Source organism: Primulina eburnea, chromosome 5 (assembly GCF_022965805.1).
Source record: "Primulina eburnea isolate SZY01 chromosome 5, ASM2296580v1, whole genome shotgun sequence".
NCBI classification, from domain to species: Eukaryota; Viridiplantae; Streptophyta; class Magnoliopsida; order Lamiales; family Gesneriaceae; genus Primulina; species Primulina eburnea.
Window position 1 is genome coordinate 20,560,510 of NC_133105.1, and position 22,640 is coordinate 20,583,149.

General features: G+C 34.8%; 1 protein-coding gene across 6 annotated transcripts in view; it reads left to right on the plus strand.

Moving 5' to 3' along the window:
- The first annotated feature begins 405 nt into the window (after window positions 1-405).
- The window catches only part of LOC140833084 (transcription factor bHLH153-like), a 28,730-nt gene continuing 6,495 nt past the window's right edge, over window positions 406-22,640 (plus strand). For all 6 annotated transcript variants that reach the window (XM_073197509.1, XM_073197508.1, XM_073197505.1 and 3 more), the window contains exon 1: window positions 406-806. Coding sequence is in view for 3 of the 6 variants with exons in the window: in XM_073197505.1 (XP_073053606.1) it covers window positions 804-806 (3 nt within the window). In the remaining 3 variants the exon portion in view is untranslated. The remainder of the gene's footprint in view (window positions 807-22,640) is intronic.

Genomic DNA, 22,640 nt, shown 5'->3' on the forward strand with positions numbered 1-22,640 from the left:
ATAAAGATTATTTATTACGCTTGAGTCAATAAAATCCCTAGCCAACAGTTGGCTTGCAGGGCATCTATTCTAACATAGTGCACTTGATTTTTAAAATGCTAGTTGGTTGGTGTTTTATTTTAAGGGGTAAAATATTTTATGAGAGATCTATATGACCGAAAATTGAGTGTTTAAAAGAAAAATTATACTTTTTAAACAATAAAATAGGATGACGTTTTACAAAATGACTTTATTATATATACAAATCACATCAACAAGGAGTCAAAAGTAAAAGTGACCTCACAAGATTTGAAATACGGCTGTAAATTAGCTGTCAAAGTAAAAATACCCTTCCCTATTTCTTTCAAGTTTTTTTTTTTTTTTTTTTTTTCCCTTTTCAATAATCTCTGTCCCTCCACAAATTCAACTATAAAATAAAGTTTCAAAAACCCCTCCTTTCCTTTCACACTACTCTCTCGCCACTTCCATGTCCATATTGTTCTGTAACAAAATTCTTGTGGTATATTGGAAAATTTCGTGTTTATTTTCTGGCTCAGCTTGTTTTCAGAGCTTGTATCGCGATTTCCTCGGTTTCTGTTCTGTTGCATTCTGTGGAAGATTTCCCACGTACGACAAATGTATATAGAAGTGAAACGTGGTTTACGAATTTGAAAGACATCAAACTGTGCCTTGATGGAATTCTTGGATTGTGCTACGAGAAGTTGAGATTATTTTCACTGCCGTTTCTTTAAATTTCGAAGCTGGTATGGTAAATTGGCGGACTTGTGATATTTCTTACTGATTCTTATGCTGATTCGTCGTTGATGGTGAGTTCTTCTGTAGTCTTCATATCACTAGTCAATACCTTGTCTTGATTTCTTCCCTTTCGTGTAAAAAACGTTTAGAGTAACATGGGTTTGTTCTAATTTTCACGAGAGTTGAAGTGTGTGTTAGTTTTTCTTCTCTATGATGGTGTCTCTGTATGCTTTGTTTGCGTAAAAATAATTGAAGTCTCTAGAAACTGTTTGATTTTATGAACCTTAAATTCATTGAAATTTTAAGCTAATTTTGAAATCGACGGTTGATGGGTTTTATCTGAGTATGATTGAGTTCATATATTTTTCATTTGTTTCTAATGTCTGGACGTTTCATACTCTTAAGTTCGCAATGAATTTAATTGGTGTTTAAAATGGTTAAATCTGATTTTGTCTGCTTTGATATAGAAATTGTTTGGATATTTAAATGAATGTATGGAAGATTTTCATGATATATTTATAAATTATTAGTAAATTTTGGCAACTGGATGTTGATTTATTTAATGGGGTTATTCTCAAATCTCAATCACCTTCATATTTTATGATCGGATAGTTAAAATCAATCACTTAATGTAAAAAGTAAAAAGCGAAAACAAAATAGTGGTAATTCTTTTGCTCTTAATATTTTAATGGGAACAGTTACCAGTAATTTAAGCTATATTATAGAGAAAAACATTAATGGTTGCATGGTTGTTATCGATGTTAGAGTAGATACTCTGTAAACCAACTGTTGGCTAAGGAATTTATTGACTCGGTTGTAATAAACAATCTTTATTTTAACTAGCCACCGAAGCTGTCATAAATATATCGGGCTAATATATTAAACATTCATGATATTACAACAGCATGACACCGAAACATTTTGTATGTGAATCATGAAATGCATTGGATTCCAAATCTTAAATAAATCTGCCAAACTCAATTTGTTACCTTACATGATATATTCTTTGATCATAAAAAATAATATTTTTTACAAGCCGCAATATATTCTCATGTGAAATATTGATAAACTTCAACGTAAAAGAACTAAACAAATAGTCAAATGATTTTCCAAAAAATATTATAATATCATCGAGCAAGATATGATTGTCGTCGTCGTTGGGTCATAGAATGTATCCTTTCCCGTTCGTTATGCGTTAGCATTTGTCGCCTTTTGATGATGTAAGAGCTGGAATTAGAATTTGTCATGTCCTACATAGAATTATAGACCAATAATTAATGTACTTGTGAAAATGAGAAAATAATAGTGGCATAAATTTCAGAAAAAAGTAAATGATTATTTTTGCATGTACGTACATGGCAATGTCGTCGACTATTTGAGGCTATATTTTGCCAATATATCATTAGTTTTGTCTAAATATGAAAATATAAAAAATTATATTTGTTAATGCTATTGTATTATTATGTTGATTGATCATGAATGAAATTGATTCTTAAAATAGAAATAATTTTATAATTTTTTTAAAATTTTCCACAATATAATATTAAAATGTTTTCTTGAAATTAAAAAAAAATAGCATACATATGGAGACCTTTGTTGTTGATTTTCGACGTCATTTTGGATAAAAAACATGTTATTGTCATTGTTGTCTGATCTATCTTCTCCCGAACTCGTGGCTTTTATTTTTAAATATTTAGATATCTGCAAGAGAAATATATTCTCATTCCATCAAAGTCAACCTAAAGCATAACCTAACATACTGAATGAAGAACTCAATTCCTAAACTATTTAAAGATTCAAAATTCTGACACACAATGTAGAGGCCCGAAAATTCGTGTTTGAAAAATTGCGGAAAATTAAAAATTTTTCTTTTTAAAATAATCAAAATTGCCTCATTCACAAAATCAACTGATAGATCAAGTTTAAATGTTCAAAATAGCAGCGGAAGAAATTATTACTCGCCAAAATAACAAGTTAAAGTATTCAACAACTGATAAAATGTTTGAGCATAAAAAAATGGCAAGTGCTGTAAATGAGGTCCTCGGGTTCCTCTACTGCCGACCCAAGCTAGCTCACTGGTCCCCGCCCTCGGCCTCGACATCATCAATACCTACAACAATCAAGTCTAGTGAGTCTAAAGACTCAACATGCATATATCGTAAATAACAAGTAAATAAATAGTAAAATTGCATGCAAGTGAAAATATCATGTCATGAGGCATAACGTAAAAATGTCGTGTCATGATTAATTATAATACGTGCATCACTGAACTGGGAAATCATAAATGAAAATGGTTGCTCCTTGGAGCCCTGTCATGAAATAACTTGTAATAATTTTCTGGTGAGATTATGGTCTATGCAAGTGGTCCCTGAACTGAACTGAACTGAGCTGACCGGTAACTGACGACTGGATTTAATAATGTACGTCTGATCAGACTACTGCCACAGTATACTGGGTGAAACAACTGAACTGACCGGTAACTGGCGACCGGACCGGTAACTGGCGACCGGATTTAATAATGATCCCATGTAGTAATGTGACCACAAGCAATATCGCATAAATCTCAAAAATGAATATTTTTGCACGTAATATAATTAATTAACATAATTAAATATCCTGTAATAATTTTACTGATTGGATTGGACCGCTCCAAGGCTCGCCGCAACCTAAATATGCCATGAAAATATGCAATAGCTTTTACTTGACCAAACTATGCAATTAAATCCGAAAACTGAGACCATTGCGCCTACGACTTCGTATTTAATCATGACTCGGAGCCAACCCGAACCAACACCGAACCATCAAGTAGTCATGATTAAAATACTCCTTAAATGATGAAATAATGCTCCTAAAGTGGTGAGGGCCGAAATCTAGGTGAATGGAGGCCAAAACATGAAACGCTCTTTCGAGAGTCAATTTGGCACATCGCACCGTAAATTCTCGTACGACCTCAAAAATGATCCGAATCACGAACGGTCAAAAACATGACCTTCCTAACTCAATGAGGCACTGTGCAGTCCAAGGCTATAGGCTAAAGGCCAAACAAGAATTCGAACGAGCCACTGAACCGTCACAGCAAGTTGCTGTCCACAAAATACAGCAGCTGTGCTTAGGTTTCTTGCGTCGTTTTCGAGCCTACCGGCCATTGGGGCTTGAACCACCGACCAGAGACTCTTACCAACATCCCAAAGAATGATTTGAACCATGGCTAAGGGCCCTAGGCCAGCCACAATTCGCACCATTCCAGAAGTAACCCGAAAGGTTCACCCGAGAACACCTTGTATGCGTGTGTGGTGTTGTGCTTCGTTTGCTGTCTCGCGTCGTTCCAGTGGCCATTTGATTGACCATGACACGATCTAGACATCTTGTGGTATGGTATGAACCGTGGCTAAGGGCCATAGGCCAACCAAGATCCACACCATTCCACCATTTTCGAAACATATAAGTTGTAAACATGAGGAAGCCGAAATGGGGAGGGGCTGTTCTTGTGTTATTTTGTAAAAACCGATTCACCATGGACCAAGCCTCCAAAAGGGTGACTTAGTCCCGTCTTAGACATGCAAGGGAAGTGATCTAACCATGGCTATAGGCCTTGTGGCAGCCATGATCAGAATCATTTCCTATATGACAGCAAAAACTGAAATTCGAAAACTCAAATGGACCAAAAGGTGGAGTTGCTGTCATTTTCTTGCTTTCCAGCGAACATGGGTTTAAATGAATGGACAAACATGGTCCTAATGCATCCTATTACATGTCTAGATGTCGCCTTGGGAGCCTGGAATCGAACCGATGCCTGAAACCATCAAAACCAATGAAACCCGTGAGGAGCACAATGAAATCCGAAAACTGCATGTTTGTTTTTCTGAAAATTGCTTGATATATTTCGGTTTTTGGCTATCAAAACATGATCATGTAATGTTAAATAATGCTAGTAGGACTTGATTGAAGAGTCAAGGAAGAATATATGCATGCCTGGTTTCGTTTGAAAGAAAAACGAAAGAATGAGACGATTTGGCGCGGAGGAGGTTGGAGCGCTTTCTACCTAGCTTGCTACTGAATTTTTCCTCTCTTGTTTTAGCTCTGAATCCCACGGTTTACACTCTGAAAATGCTCTCTGATTTCGGTGGATAGGGGAGGAGAATATTGGTTAGGGAAGTGAGGGAGATGAGTGCAAAATATAGGGAACAAAGCAAGACCAAGTCTACAAATTTGAAATTTGAATAATGGTTTGATATCAAATATTTGTTGGGGTGTTAATGGAGGTGAGGTGGCCGATTCTCTCTTGCTAGACTAGGTTAGGATAAGCTCTAATATTAATTAATTAAGGTTGATCAATAATTAAAAAGGTTTGCATGCTAAACTTAACAAAGAATGGGTCAAAGATGATGAGTTGGCAAGGCATTGCTTAATCATCTAGGGGGCCGAAATTTACACAATAAAAATGAAGGAGAAATGTTGATTATTTAGTAAATTTATAACCCTTTAAAGCCTTACCTATCCTTTAAATAATTTAGTGAATTAACCCCTTAATTATTGGAACTTAAATGAACTTCTTTTCTACTCACCTCAAGTTGTTTAAATAATTCCTTAAACTTCCTTTTAACTTAAATTAACTCACTTGCTAGCTAAAATAAATTCTGGAAATGTTTTCTGCATTTTAAATTCTATCTCAAAACTCCAACTCCAGTCCGGCCTCACTGAATTAACTGAAATGATAAAAATTAAACTACTACGGAAAATAATTAAATTTAAATACTCAAGCAATAAAATCACTTTAATTTAAATACTAGAATTATGCATGGTTTATATGTAGTCTGAGTTACGGGTTCTACACACAATATGTTAAATTTATTGCAAGTTGTGAAGAAATAATAGTAGAGAAATAGTTAGAGAAGCAGAAGATTAAAGTTTAAATTTTTGTTTTTAAAAAGATGTAAAAAACATATGTAATGCATAATCATGATAAATGGTCCAAAATTCGAGTCCAAATATTTAAAAATGGACTCGAGGTCTGGTTCACGTTTGAACGAATATGAAAGGTGACGTCTCCTAAGGCAGTTCCAAGTTGTCAGCGTAGTGAAATGCAGCTGATTGGATGAGAGTAAATTGACAACGCTTATCACAAATGAATATAAGAACACCGAATAATGAAGATGAAAAAAACCTGAGAGAATAAAGAGTTGGACAAAATTTAAAACCTTGATCTACAATTAAAAATTTGAAAACATTTATAAGGGGGAAACCGAAACTAACATTCAAAATGTGCGTCATATTTTCGAGATTCTAGAATTCGAACGATAAATAAAAAAGTTGGAAAACACTCGTAAGGGGTAAAAACATTACTAAAAAGAGAAAGGGATAAAAATAAAATATTTATAAAAAGATCGTGGAGTGAGTGAAGTGGATCACGAAGACACAGTTTAGTTACTCTAGCATGCCCAACTTTAAAAAATAGTAAATGATATAAAAGATGTAATAGTAGTTTTTTATATATAATTTTAAAAAATATCATATGACATTATGATCACTATTCCGTAGGGATCAAATTAAATAATGAGGATTTTATGATACTATTTTATAAGGAAAGAACTCATAATAAAATCTGAAGTTGATCTCTTTCAGCTTCACCAATGAATGTACAAAAGTTCCATATAAAAAACCAAAAGAATTTATGTGTTACTGTGTAATTTAATATGGATTGGCAAAGAAAGATAAAATTAAAATCATTAGTACATAAATGAGAATGTAATAATGAGATTGATCAGCAATATGCAAACCTGATGTGAAGAAATAAATCAATTTGTTGAGCTATTGTGATGACCTAAGGAAAATGGTATCCAGAGATCCACAAAATGGAGTCATACACCAAGATACAATTTTAATTGTGTCATTGTGTGTAAAGATTGTAATAAAACAATATTTAAGAAGCCTTAAGATAATGATTTAGTGACTATAGTACATATTAGAAAATAAGAATGAGGCCAAGAAGCATACTGCCCAGGTATGTGTTTTCCAAGACGCCTTGCAAGTGCATATATGCAATAAACAATATTTGCTCGAGGTCTAGAACCAAAAAATGCATCAAGAAGAGCTGTCAAAATATAACAGAAATCTGCATTTTACATATGCTTGAACTCCAAGATGTAAATCAATGACTTTTTTTATCAAGAAAATAAAATAAAAGGAAACTGAATTACAATATCTGGAGATCAATAAACCAAGAGTTGTGGCAATGATATATCCAAAGAATGGAAATATAAATCAAACAACTCTAAAAAACATGTACTTGGGCAATATGATTAAAGTACAAAATGGAGTAATACGCCAAAATAGCCCGTCTCCACGATCCTCACATCAAGATTTTATTAGTTATATTCATCCACAATAATATCATAAATTCATTCAAATACCTTAACAATATCAAACTTTTGCCTAATTACTTATATTCTCTGAATTTGTGTTTATGTGACAAATAGAAATTTGCCATTTTTCTAGAATTTGAATACTGGAATGGAAATAATTGGAATATGAATAATTCAATTCCAATAAACAAATATGCACTGAAATCTAAAGAAATGGAATTTTAATATTTCAAATCCGATACGCAAACATGCAGTGAATCAATTATGGTAAAAGTAAAAAAGAAGCAAAACAAAGACAAACATTTGTACAAAACCGTGCTTCTTTCTCAATGGGAGCTCCAGTAGCAATTAAAAACCCAAACACATGCTACCAAGCGAGGGCTTATATTTCTTTGTATAAAGTAAACAAACTGCACAATTTTTAAGAAGAAATTACCATGTAGTGAGACAGGGGTGACCGACGATTTCGGTTGGGAATAAATCTAGCAAGCGGAATAGGTCAAGTAATAGTAATTGGAGATGAGTCCAGGTATCGTACCCACAGAGATCGATGTTTAATTACTAGAATATGAAATATTTTTCCTAATTTAGGCTAATAAAGTCAATTGAGGGGAGATAAATTAATAAAAACTAAATCAAACAATTTAAATAAATTAACTAAAGCAAAACTAATCCAAACTATTAATTTAGACGAAAATTCAAATTATTTAAAAACGACTAAGGCGCACAACAGTACCGAGACAAGCTTATAATCTACGTGTCAAATTTAAATTCAATAAATTAATTATTTAATTCACGACGGAATTCCCAAAATTATTCATTAAACGATTTCTCGAATTAATAAACCTAATTCAATCTAACAGTCCAATTATTTCTAACTGAATTTAATTAGATTCAACCGCATTAGATCGCTGTGAAATTCCAGTTTTCCAACCTAAAGTCGCACACTGAAATCGAATACTATTTCTAGTCAATTTAACCATGTGTTGATTGATGTGTGAAGCAAATATTAATCTATCGCCTTCCGGTTTTAGATTAACCAACAAATATTCTATTTAATTGGCCAGATTAAAAGAACACGTGATAAACTACGTCAATCAATGAATAAAATAAATAATCTAATTGAATTAAACTCAAAACATCAAAAAATAATATGTCTCGGCCCTATCATGGCCTTAGTCTATAAAAATCTACTCCATAAACTTGAAACAAAAGCCAAAATCAGTGGTTAAATTAAATGCAGAAAACATGATTAAGAAGGAATGAAAGAAATCTCAGTGATTTGTAGCGTGTGTGAGGAATTCCCCCTGCTCTGCCTTCAATCTTCTTCCTTCTTCTGTACACTTCCGTCTTCTGCCTCTTTTGCCCTTCTCTCTTCCGTCTGCTATTACGGCTCTGTTTTGGCACTTCCCTTCTTCTGTACGCTTCTGCCCCCTTTTATTCTTTTTAATGGGCCTTCTCTCTGTATTCTTTTTAAGCCCATCTCCAATTAAACCTTGTAGAATAATAAAATTGTAGATTTTATTTTCCAAGATTAGACTCCATCTTTATCAATAATTCAATAATATCAAGATAATAAAATAAAAATATTTTATTTCCTTTCTTTTAATATTTTTTCTTTTGAAGTCTTGTAAATTTATTTCATTTCCAAATTTAATCATTTTTCATCTTGTATTTAAATCTACAATAATTAATTCAATTAAGTACAAAATTAGGGATAAAAAGCCTAAATAAGCACAAATAAAATCCCTAAAAATCTCTATAAGATTTGGGCTTATCAATCCCGCCACACTTAGCCTTTGTTCGTCCTCGAATAAATCAGAGAATAAAAATATTATGAAGGAATATTCAATGATTCACCACAACAAATGACACAATCAACACTTTTCAACCTACCAAATTCCGTCACACTCAATCAAAAAATCACACTTCGAAAATCGTAAAATTCACTTTCGTTGCAACTTTAAAACTCAAGCATTCACTAGAAAAGATCAAGATAATGAGACGTGTGTAGTGTGGAAGTCAAAACTCATATTCCTCAAAGGTGTTTTAGTTCAAGGAGTGCTCATATTTTCTGATTTTTTTTTCCAAAGAAACTCTCCATAAGCTTGTCTTTCATACATTTCTCCACTAAATGTTAGAGGAATATGACCTGGTCAATAGGTCTTTTAAGCTTATAATGTAAGGCCATGGCTCACGGCTACAATAAAGGTTGGGAGATTCAAAATGAGAGAAAATAAACAATTATTCCTTCAGCGCATTCCTACATCTCTTTTCTTCCTCATTGAATTGCATCATTCCTCCAGCTAACTTTTTCATCTTCATTGTACTTTCATTCATATTCCCCCATATTTTTTTTCTCCAGCTTCTTTCAATCTTCAACAAAATTCCCTTTTAGTTTTTTTTCCATAACCATATCATACAACATTCATTCCTCCTCCTTTTCTTTTACAATTATATATATCTTTTCATCAATCCCTTTCTCATTCTTCTTGATTTTTTTTTTCAAACTCCTCCAACTTTTTCTTATCAATTATCAACACATGGGAGTTATTCTGGCGAGTTGTGATACACGGAATATGTTGGGCTATATGGCTAGAGAGAAACAGAAGAATCTTTCAAGATACTCAAGGATCAGAAGAAGATTGTTGGGAAATTATCAAGATCAATATAGCAAACTGGATTCGATCAGACAAAGAGTTCCAGGGATTATCGATTTCTGATTTAATTAGAGATTGGTCTTACGTTTACTACTAGAAGTTTTAGTTTTATTCCCTACAGTGGACTTCTAGTCCACTTCCTGTAATAGACTTTAACATTTATTATCAATAATAATTTGTTTCTTATCAAAAAAAAAAAAACACATGGGAGTTATTGAAAATTTTAAAGCGCTAACGGGGTTTATTTCTCTCAAAATTAAGGTAGAGGAATAGTGTATGAGCTAAAATTGGGTCGTTGATGTGGGATTTTGAAAGAATACGAATGGGGGCTAATTGTATGTCTTTGACACACTCCATTCGATTTTTTATAGGCTCAAAAGAGGATACTAGGGATATAAATGATGCATTTGGTAGGCTCGAAAGGCTCAAACGGTCCAAAGATCGCCTAAATCATCCCTAAGTCATTCTCCTCCGTATTTTCTCCTCGAAAGATAATCAGACAAGTTCTAGATTTTTTCTTTTCTTTCTCTCTTTTTTTCATTTTTTTTTCCAATTTTTTTTTATGAGCTCACCTTTTACTAATTCACGATTAATTCATATAAGTATGACCTAAAGTGCATAGATGATGTCTCAAAACATGATACAAAACTAGTTTGTGCTCAAATCCTTCGGCTACAACTACAGCTCATCTCAATCAATTCTAGGTGTGATGTAATTTCTTGAGTGTTCTAAAATCTAGAAAGTCAATTAGTGTGTCATGTAATCACAAGTGCAGTTTCTCAAAGAATAACCAGAAAAATTTTCATGCTCTGAGGATTAAACATTTAAGCACATGCTAAGTGTGGTGTCGTGAAACAAAACATAAATTCCCCCCACACTTTAGATTTACACTGCCCTCAGTGTCATCTCATTCAAAAAGAGTATAGAATTTGGATGTAGAATAGTAAGAAAACACTTCCCTGGCAGTGTGTTTTAAGTTCCATGGAGTGGTACATGGGGATGCTAGAATTCCTCACTGCTGGAAATCTTGTATTTCAACAGTTTCAGCTTTTCCAGTATCTAAGTCATCTTAATTTATTCCAATATTCCCTGCACACACCAAAATCACAGAGAATTAAACTAACAGACTGAAAAAGTAAAAAAATAATAAAATAAAATGAAACGATATAAAATAAGAAATAAAAAATCACTGGGTTGCCTCCCAGCAAGCGCTAAATTTATCGTCTATAGCTAGACAACTCCCTTTATAAATTAGGTTGGATCGTGCAAAGGAGTACTCGGCTCCTCTTGCTCCACAATTCCTTCATGAAAAATTTTCAGTCGATGTCCATTCACCTTAAAGGGATTTCCAGAATCTCCACGGATTTCTACAACACCAAAGGGAAAAACTTCAGTAACAGTAAAAGGCTCGGACCATTTGGAACGAAGTTTACCTGGCATGAGTTTCAAACGAGAGTTATAAAGAAGAAATTTTTGTCCAGACTAAAATTCCCTGTGCACAATCCTTGCATCATGCCACTTCTTTGTCTTTTTCTTGTAGATTTTTGCATTCTCATATGCATCAAGACGAAATTCCTCCAGCTCATTGAGTTGTAGAAGACGCTGATAACCTGTAGCTTGCACATCAAAGTTCAAAAATTTAGTAGCCCATAATGCCCTATGCTCTAGTTCAACAGGAAGGTGACAAGCTTTTCCATAGACCAATCGAAAAGGGGAAGTTCCTATAGGGGTTTTAAATGCTGTTCTATATGCCCATAATGCATCATCCAATTTACTAGCCCATTCTTTCCTCGAAGATCCAACGGTCTTCTCAAGAATTTTCTTAATCTCCCTATTTGACACTTCTACTTGACCACTAGTTTGAGGATGATAAGGTGTTGCCACCTTGTGCGTGACCCCATACTTAGTTAACAGGGACTCAAAATAACGATTACAAAAGTGTTTTCCCCCATCGCTAATAATGGCTCTAGGTGTGCCAAATCTTGCAAAAATATTTTTCTTTAAAAATTGGATCACAACCTTAGAGTTATTGGTTCTACAAGCACTTGCTTCCACCCACTTGGATACGTAATCCATAGCCACCAAAATATATTTATTTCCTAAGGAATCTGGAAATGGCCCCTTGAAATCAATTCCCCACACATCAAACAATTCACAGACTAAAATATTATTCAATGGCATTTTGTGTCTCCTTGAAATATTACCAACACGTTGGCATTCATTGCAATTCAAAACATAAGTGTGTGCATCCTTGAACAGTGTAGGCCAGTAGAATCCAGCTTGAAGGATTTTTGTAGCAGTTTTACTTGCCCCAAAATGTCCTCCAGTTGGACCACTATGACAATGAGAAAGTATAGAACTTACCTCTTCCGCTGGAATACACCTACGAATAATGCCATCTGCACAAATTCTAAACAAAAGAGGATCTTCCCAAAGATAATATTTTAAATCTGAAAAGAACTTCTTTTTCTGCTGATATGTAATATGAGAAGGAATAAATTTGCATGACAAATAATTGACAAAATCAGCATACCATGGTAAATTAGAGATGACATAAAGTTTCTCGTCAGGGAATTCATCTCTAATTACATACTTACCTTCCTCGGGCTTCTCCAATCTCAATAGATGATCAGCAACTTGGTTTTCAGTCCCCTTGCGATCCACGATCTCTATGTCAAATTCTTGCAGTAGAAGGATCCATCTTATCAATCTTGGCTTGGCATCCTTCTTGTTTAAGTGATACTTCAAAGCTGAATGATCCGTGTGGACTATCACTTTACTCCCTACAAGGTATGGCCGAAACTTGTCCAAAGAAAAAACAACAGCCATCAACTCTTTTTATGTGGTGGAGTAGTTCAATTGAGCTCCTGAAAGTGTCATGCTTGCATAGTAGATTACATGCAAGAATTTGTCCCTCTTTTGCCCCAAAACAGCCCCTAAAGCAATATCACTTGCGTCACACATGAGTTCAAACGGTAAATGCCAATCTGGTGCAACAATGATCGGGGTTGTGGTCAACTTTTGCTTTAATGCCTGAAAAGCTTGTAAACAATCCTCAGAAAAAACCAAAGGAACATCTTTCATTAGCAAATTAGTTAAAGGCTTAGTAATACTTGAGAAATCCTTGATAAATCGCCTATAAAACCTGCATGCCCAATAAAGCTACGAATTCCTTTGACATTAGTGGGAGGAGGAAGCTTTTCTATGATCTCTACCTTAGCTCTATCCACTTCAATACCTTTTTCAGAAATTTTGTGACCAAGGACAATTCCTTCCTTTACCATGAAATGACATTTCTCCCAGTTAAGTACAAGATTCGTTTCTTTACATCTCTTTAGCACTTTTGACAAATTAATCAAACAAGAGTCGAAGGAAGAACCAAAAACAGAAAAGTCATCCATGAAGACCTCAATATACTTTTCAACCATATCATGAAAAATCGACATCATACAACGTTGAAATGTAGCAGGAGCATTACACAAACCAAATGGCATTCTTTTATAAGCAAATGTACCATAAAGACAAGTAAAAGTGGTCTTATCTTGATCTTCGGGTTCTATGGGGATTTGCATATATCCAGAATAACCATCTAAAAAACAATAGAAAGCATTACCTGCCAAACGCTCTAACATTTGATCAACAAAAGGTAAGGGGAAGTGATCCTTTCTTGTGGCATCATTCAATTTGCGATAATCAATACAAACACGCCACCCAGTCTTAGTTCTTGTGGAGATTAATTCGTTATTTTCATTTTCAACAACAGTGATTCCCCCTTTCTTAGGAACAACATGCACAGGACTTACCCACTTGCTATCGGATATAGAAAAATCATACCTGCATCAAGGAGTTTGATTACCTCCTTTTTGACGACCTCTTGCATAGCATGATTCAATCTCCTTTGAGGTTGAGTGGTGGGAGAGTGCTCATTCTCCATTAAAATTTTGTGCATGCACATGGATGGATTTATTCCCTTGATGTCAGCTATGCTCCATCCAATGGCATATATGTGATCCTTCAGCACTCTCAAGAGCTTATCTTCCTCATCACCTGTCAAGGAAGAAGAAACAATTACTGGCAGTTTATGTTCTTCCTTCAAAAATAAATATTTTAAATGAGGAGGAAGTGGTTTGATTTCGAGGAATGGGGGTTCTTCTATGGAAGGTTTAAGTGATTTTGGAATATGCCCAAGCTCCCCAATCTTCGAATTCACCGATCTTGGCAGTGGCTTTTGTAAAGGCCCCTAAAACTTCTTGCTTGAAAATTTGCGGAAAATTAAAAATTTTCTTTTTAAAAGAACTTAATTGGCCTTTCTCATAAGATCAACTGATGAATCGAGTTCAATGTTTAAAATAAAAGCAGCGGAAGAAAATAATTGTTTTCCAACAACAACAATTTAAAAATGTTCGATGACTGATAAAAATTTAGTTTGCGGAATAAAATAAACACTGCTGCGCTGAGGTCCTCGGGTGCCACTACTGCCGACCCAAGCTGGCTCACTGGTCCCCGCCCTCGGCCCTGACCTCATCAGTACCTACAACAATCAAGTCTAGTGAGCCTAAAGACTCAGCATGCACATATCGCAGGTAACGAGTAAAATCTGAGTAAAAATATGCATGGGGTAAAATATCATGTCATGAGGCATACTGAAAATAATCTGTACTGAGCAATTATAATACGTGCATAACTGAACTGATAATCACAGTAAAAATATTTGCTCCTTGTAGCCCTGTACTGAAATAACTGATAAAATTTTCTGTTGAGATTATGTTTTACGCTTGTGGCCACTGCACTAAGCTGAACTGATCGGTAACTGACTACCGGGGAGCCTGAAACTGAGCTGGCGTTCACTGAAGACCCGATGGTACCATCCTGAACTGATCGGTCACTGGCGACCGGGTGGTACCAACCTGAACTGAGCGGTCACTGGCGACCGTATAAATAATGCTCCCACATAGTGAATGCACCACAAGCCATATCGCATAAATCTCAAAAATAATCATTTTCTGTTTTCATGCACGTAATATAATTAAATGGCATAATTAAATATGAACAATTTCGATCTTTTTGCATTAAAATCATGTACTTGCTATATTTAAAAATACCTATATGACTTGATTGAGGTTTAGAAAAAGTATATACATGCCTTGCTATCGTTTGAAATAGAAACGAAAGAATACGACGACTCGGCGCGGAGGAGACGGAGTGGCTTCCTTTCTACCTTACCTTGCTCTCGATTTTTCTCTCAACCTTCTAGCTATGGTGCTCACGGTTTTTCTACTGAAAATGAGTCTGATTGCACTCTGAATTTTCGAAAATGAGAGGGGGGAGAAATGGTTAGGGGAGTGAGGGAATGGTTGAGAGATATAAGGAAGATATCAAGACCAAGTCTTCTCTAATTTGAATTTGAATTCTAGTTTACTATCAAACCTTTGTTGGATGCTTCTAGGAGGTGTGATGGCCGAGTCTTGCATGTCCAACAAGGCTTGGATAATATTGATCATTAATTAAATGGTGCTAGAAAAGAATGAAGAAATTATTCTACTAATTAAATACAAAGAAAGGTCAAAGGTGTTGAGTTGGCAAGAAAATGCTTAGTCATCTAAGGGGCCAAAAATTCATCTATTAAAAGGAGGGGAAATTATTATCTAACTAGTATATTTATAACCCTTAAAAGCCTCACTAATCCTTTAATTAATTTAGTGAATTAATCTTTCAAGCATGGAACTTAAGTGACTAATTTTCTACTCGCCTCAAGTAACTTAAATAATTCTTTAAACTTCTTACTAACTTAAATGAACTCACTTGCTAGCTAAATTAACTCCCGGAAATATTTCTCAAATCTTAAATTCTATCTCAAAACTCCAACTCCGGTCCGACCTCACTGAAATAACTGAAATGCTAAAAAATCAATTACTGGACTGAAATAATAAAATAATTAACTTCAAAGAAATGCATTTAAAATAATCATGCAATGAAGTCAATTTAAAAATCTAGAATTATGCATGACTTATACGTAGACTGATTTACGGGTTCTACAATCCTTCCCCCCTTAAAAGAAATTTCGTCCTCGAAATTCGCTTATCATTGATAAACAAAAAGTTTATACTTAGTTCTAGTATCCCAATAGTCCACGCTTACGCTGCGCTACTCCGATAAAATAAGTGTTGAGTTGTCCTTCCGTCTCCTCAATCCTGATTAACTCTACCTTCTAATCCTCGTTTGAGAATCGTAACTTAAAACAACTTATGGTAACTTAGTTCTATTCTACTATGAACTCGAATTTTACTTATCTCGCAATTCCTCATAATAGAGATGAATGTCCAACCTTATCGCACCTTACTTTTCTCATATTATACCCCTAATATTCATCGAACTATTACATTAGCATTTATGCGGTTCAACTTAAGAAACCTTAGCACCAAAAGTTACTGGTCGACTTCTATCCTCGGTAAAACAATTAAATGTTAAACCTTATCTCAACCTCATAATAAGATTAGCCCAAGATCCTTGAATCGTATCTTTATCTTACAGCACCAAACTCACATAACTTAATTATTTACGAGTACCTCACGAATGTAAAATTGTTGCACATTCTTAAACCTCGAGTAACGTTAATTCATAAAACCCAATTATACAATATCGCTCTTCTACCTTAATAATAAAATCCTTCTAGTATCAATTACATGCTTAAACTATTATCTTCCCAATTACATTAAAGTTGAGACCTAAGACCCTTGGACCTTTCTCCTTGAAATAAATGTCGCATTCTTACGTATCCTTAATTCTTAATTAGTACTAGCGTATAAAACTTACTAAATCATCCCACATTAATGTTGGACTAACTCTAATAAATCAACTTCACTTATAACCCATAAAATTCTAGAATCCCCATATCAAGCTTTTAGATTTCTTACTTGATAAAAATCTTCATATTCATCCATTGATAACTTATATTGAACACAACAAATTTTCTTTTGTTTTTATTTCCCCAAAATTCCGTATGAACAAATATTCCATAAATTTGAAATTCAAACTTACCTAATCCAAATAGCTTTGAATAAAATAATCCCAATACACATATCCGTTTAGTCCCAAGTTTGTTAATGACTTCCAACATTTCCCAAGACAAGGTGTCTACCTCACCTCTTGCGTTGGTCTATCGATTAAACTAACCCTCATTGTACCCAACTTTTAAAAATTTTAAATTCTCACAAGGTATAATCTTAACTGTTAAGATCATGATCACTAAAACTTGTGACACATCAACTTACGTTCTCAAAAATTTACTAACTCAATGTTTATTCTTATAACTTAACTAACCGATCAAATTTACCTTAAATCGTCATCACTTTAAATTTCTTAATTTGCCACAACATTATTCACTAACGCTTAAATTTTTACGCCTAAGATCGATTCATCCTACAATGTTCTTGATTACCATTCATTATAACAGTATAACTAAAATATCTAAATATTATATATTTCCTTCGAGCCTAAATAACCGAAAATTCCTATCATCCAATTTTTCATTAAATCTCGAAATTCCACAATTACCCATGAGTCCTCAGTATTCCCAATTTCATTTTATAGATTTCCTGTATCATAAGGCTCAGTAGCCTTAAGTTTATTAAACCCAAAATTAATTCCCATAACACGTCTTACATTTCTATAAATACTTAAAATCTCAAGTGTTCCTCAAAAGTTCGCATTTACTCCTTAAAATTTTGAAACTTGCAATCTGACCCTTACAGTTCTCCAAAGTGTACATTTATTATCCTAAAGATTGTCGTAGTCTTCAAATTGCTATTGCTTATATAAAAATCCTCAAAAATTTACTCGACTAGCAACCAAGAACCATCGATAATTTCTTTGAAATTCTACAAGTCTCAAAAGCATTCATAATTTTTTTAAGTTTAACTTATAACCCATAAGGAGGACATCAACAATACTGAACTAAAAATTAATATATTCAAATCATTTTCAACCTCTACTAAAGCCCAATATTCGAATTCTTAGACATGTCCAATTCCAAACGTACCCAACATGCATAATTCCATAATTTATTTTAAATGAATACTGAAATACTGAAAATCTGGAAGCATGCTGACAAAATAATTCATGCTTTAAATAAAATGCTGAACAAAATGCTGAACTGTAAGACTTACAGACCGAAGACGTGGCTTCGTGAGCTTCTCGCGGTCAGTAGTAGTGTACCCTATACAGAACCTGGCTCTGATACCAACTGTGAAGGCCCCTAAAACTTCTTGCTTGAAAATTTGCGGAAAATTAAAAATTTTCTTTTTAAAAGAACTTAATTGGCCTTTCTCATAAGATCAACTGATGAATCGAGTTCAATGTTTAAAATAAAAGCAGCGGAAGAAAATAATTGTTTTCCAACAACAACAATTTAAAAATGTTCGATGACTGATAAAAATTTAGTTTGCGGAATAAAATAAACACTGCTGCGCTGAGGTCCTCGGGTGCCACTACTGCCGACCCAAGCTGGCTCACTGGTCCCCGCCCTCGGCCCTGACCTCATCAGTACCTACAACAATCAAGTCTAGTGAGCCTAAAGACTCAGCATGCACATATCGCAGGTAACGAGTAAAATCTGAGTAAAAATATGCATGGGGTAAAATATCATGTCATGAGGCATACTGAAAATAATCTGTACTGAGCAATTATAATACGTGCATAACTGAACTGATAATCACAGTAAAAATATTTGCTCCTTGTAGCCCTGTACTGAAATAACTGATAAAATTTTCTGTTGAGATTATGTTTTACGCCTGTGGCCACTGCACTAAGCTGAACTGATCGGTAACTGACTACCGGGGAGCCTGAAACTGAGCTGGCGGTCACTGAAGACCCGATGGTACCATCCTGAACTGATCGGTCACTGGCGACCGGGTGGTACCAACCTGAACTGAGCGGTCACTGGCGACCGTATAAATAATGCTCCCACATAGTGAATGCACCACAAGCCATATCGCATAAATCTCAAAAATAATCATTTTCTGTTTTCATGCACGTAATATAATTAAATGGCATAATTAAATATGAACAATTTCGATCTTTTTGCATTAAAATCATGTACTTGCTATATTTAAAAATACCTATATGACTTGATTGAGGTTTAGAAAAAGTATATACATGCCTTGCTATCGTTTGAAATAGAAACGAAAGAATACGACGACTCGGCGCGGAGGAGACGGAGTGGCTTCCTTTCTACCTTACCTTGCTCTCGATTTTTCTCTCAACCTTCTAGCTATGGTGCTCACGGTTTTTCTACTGAAAATGGGTCTGATTGCACTCTGAATTTTCGAAAATGAGAGGGGGGAGAAATGGTTAGGGGAGTGAGGGAATGGTTGAGAGATATAAGGAAGATATCAAGACCAAGTCTTCTCTAATTTGAATTTGAATTCTAGTTTACTATCAAACCTTTGTTGGATGCTTCTAGGAGGTGTGATGGCCGAGTCTTGCATGTCCAACAAGGCTTGGATAATATTGATCATTAATTAAATGGTGCTAGAAAAGAATGAAGAAATTATTCTACTAATTAAATACAAAGAAAGGTCAAAGGTGTTGAGTTGGCAAGAAAATGCTTAGTCATCTAAGGGGCCAAAAATTCATCTATTAAAAGGAGGGGAAATTATTATCTAACTAGTAAATTTATAACCCTTAAAAGCCTCACTAATCCTTTAATTAATTTAGTGAATTAATCTTTCAAGCATGGAACTTAAGTGACTAATTTTCTACTCGCCTCAAGTAACTTAAATAATTCTTTAAACTTCTTACTAACTTAAATGAACTCACTTGCTAGCTAAATTAACTCCCGGAAATATTTCTCAAATCTTAAATTCTATCTCAAAACTCCAACTCCGGTCCGGCCTCACTGAAATAACTGAAATGCTAAAAAATCAATTACTGGACTGAAATAATAAAATAATTAACTTCAAAGAAATGCATTTAAAATAATCATGCAATGAAGTCAATTTAAAAATCTAGAATTATGCATGACTTATACGTAGACTGATTTACGGGTTCTACAGCTTTGATCCCTCTAAAAAGTTCATACATTCCTCTACCTCTTCTCTGCTGGATTCCGTGGACTTTGGGCTAACCAAAAGCTTTTCCAGTGAGTCTTCGATCAAAGTATCCTGCACACTACACTCAACAATATCATCAATAGCATCTATTCTATAACAATCAGAAGATCCAGGATATTTCATACTACGAAAAACATTAAAAGTTACCTTCTCATCATTCAACTTCAAAACTAACTCACCTTTTTGCACATCTATTAGAGCTCTTCCAGTAGCTAAGAAAGGACGGCCTAAAATTAGGGGGATCTCACGATCCTCCTCCATGTCTAGCATAACAAAATCAACTGGAAATATAAATTTATCAACTTTAACCAAAACATCCTCTATAACCCCTCTAGGATATTTAATAGACCTATCAGCAAGTTGAAGGGAAATAGTGGTTGGTTTAACTTCTCCAATCCCCAATTTCTCAAAGCATGAATAAGGCATAAGATTTATGCTAGCACCAAGAGCACACAATGCTTTGTTAAAATTAGAATTACCTATAGGCAAGGAATGGAGAAACTACCTGGATCCTTAAGCTTTTGAGGCAATTTGTTTTGCAGAATAGCTGAACATTCCTCAGAAAGCTTAACAGTTTCAAAATCAACAAGTTTCCTCTTTTTAGTCAAAATATCTTTCAAGAATTTAGCATAAGAAGGCATTTGAGCCAAAGCCTCTACAAAAAGAATATTTATGTGCAATTTCTTAAAAACTTCAAGAAATTTCGAAAATTGTTGATCCAATTGTAGTTGCCTTGCTCTTTGAGGAAAAAGAAGTGTATTAATATCAATATTATCATTAGAATCAAATTCCTTACCTTTCTTACCTGTCTTCCGTGTAGTCTGAGTGTTCTGTTCCTTAGCATCTTCCATTTTTGGTTTCATTCCTCCATCATTCTTTGCCTCCATATCTGTAGAATTCTGCCTCTTTGGCTCCTCTTCCTCGGCCTTGACCACTGTACTCACTGCATTCACTCCTTTCGGATTTTTCTCAGTATCACTTGGTAGTGTTCCAAGGGGTCGATTTGCTAATTGATTGGCTTTTTGACCCATTTGAGCATCCAATCTTCGTAAGATAGCATCATGATTCTGCAGTCTCGTCTCCATCCCCACAACATGTTTCATCATAAAATCCTCATAAATTAATTTTGATCTTCTTGCTTGAATCCTGGAGGTGCTGTAAGTACCAATACTCCTTGCTGTCTCATTTGTTGAGGAATGGGCAGTGGAGGAATATGTGTTGGATTAAGGGAATTCTCCGTATTCTTCCAAGAGAAATTAGGGTGATTCTTCCATCCTGGATTGTATGTGGAACTGTATGGATTGGATTGCTGTCTCCATTGATTCCCCACAAAATTCACTGCTTCTTCATCAAAAATGGCTTGTTCCTCGATGACTATTCCTTGGACCTAATTTGCTTGATTTGATTTCAGTTGAGAGAATTGATGGGCCAACCCATCAATCTTAGCAGTAAGTGCATTCAACACATCCATTTCAAGAACTCCAGCTTTCTTTTCTCGTTTAATATCTGTCCAACCCGCACTATTTTCAGCCATATTTGAAATTATTTCAAGTGCAACTCGTCGAGTCTTCCTGTATAAGCTACCATTGGCTGCTGCATCTAGCATGGAACGCACGGAAGGATCAACTCCGTTATAGAAAATTTGAACTTGCTCAGATGAAGAGAAACCATGTTGAGGACACCTCCTCAACATTTTTCTAAATCTTCCCCAAGCTGTATGTAGTGTCTCCCCATCCTTATGGCGAAAAGATGAAATATCCATACGCAGTTGTGCTAGCTTGGCGGGTGGAAAATATTGATTCATGAACATTTCCACCAAACCATTCCATGTAGTAATAGAGCCAGCTGGTAGATCTATAAGCCATTCTGCTGCTTCACCATGCAAAGAGAAAGGGAATAGTCTCAATCTTATGGCATCCGTGCTCACTCCATTGAATTTGATTGTGTCACAGATAGATAGAATTCCCTCCAGATGTGCATTAGGATCCTCGGTCTGCGATCCTCCAAATCTCACTAGATACTGTATCATTTGAATGATAGATGGTTTCAACTCAAAATTATTTGCTTCCACAGTAGGGCGAGTGATGCTAGAACCATAACCTCCAGTGGTTTGTCTAGTGAGATCATAGACAGTGAGATCATCTTCCTCGTTCTCCATTGCTTCAATCCCTGCTATTTCAACTTTCTCCTCTTGTTTTAATTGTTCTTCCACGTCAAAGTCCGAGGATTTCTCCCTTTGTGCTCTACGTCTCCTTCGAAATGTATTCTCAATCTCTGGATCAAACGGCTCTAATTTTGTCTCTCTTCTAACAAGGCTCATGCACAGTAAGATAATCCCTGAAAATAAGAAGCAAACTTAAAACGTATGAATATGCGTAAAATCAACAAAATTAAATAAAACCTAATCTCAAGAAAATAATAAATTCTAATATTAAACAATTCAATCCCCGGCAGCGGCGCCAAAAACTTGACCGACGATTTCGGTTGGGAATAAATCTAGCAAGCGGACTAGGTCAAGTAATAGTAATTGGAGATGAGTCCAGGTATCGTACCCACAGAGATCGATGTTTAATTACTAGAATATGAAATATTTTTCCTAATTTAGTCTAATAAAGTCAATTGAGGGGAGATAAATTAATTAAATCTAAATCAAACAATTTAAATAAATTAACTAAAGCAAAACTAATCCAAACTATTAATTTAGACGAAAATTCAAATTATTTAAAAACGACTAAGGCGCACAACGGTACCGAGACAAGCTTATAATCTACGTG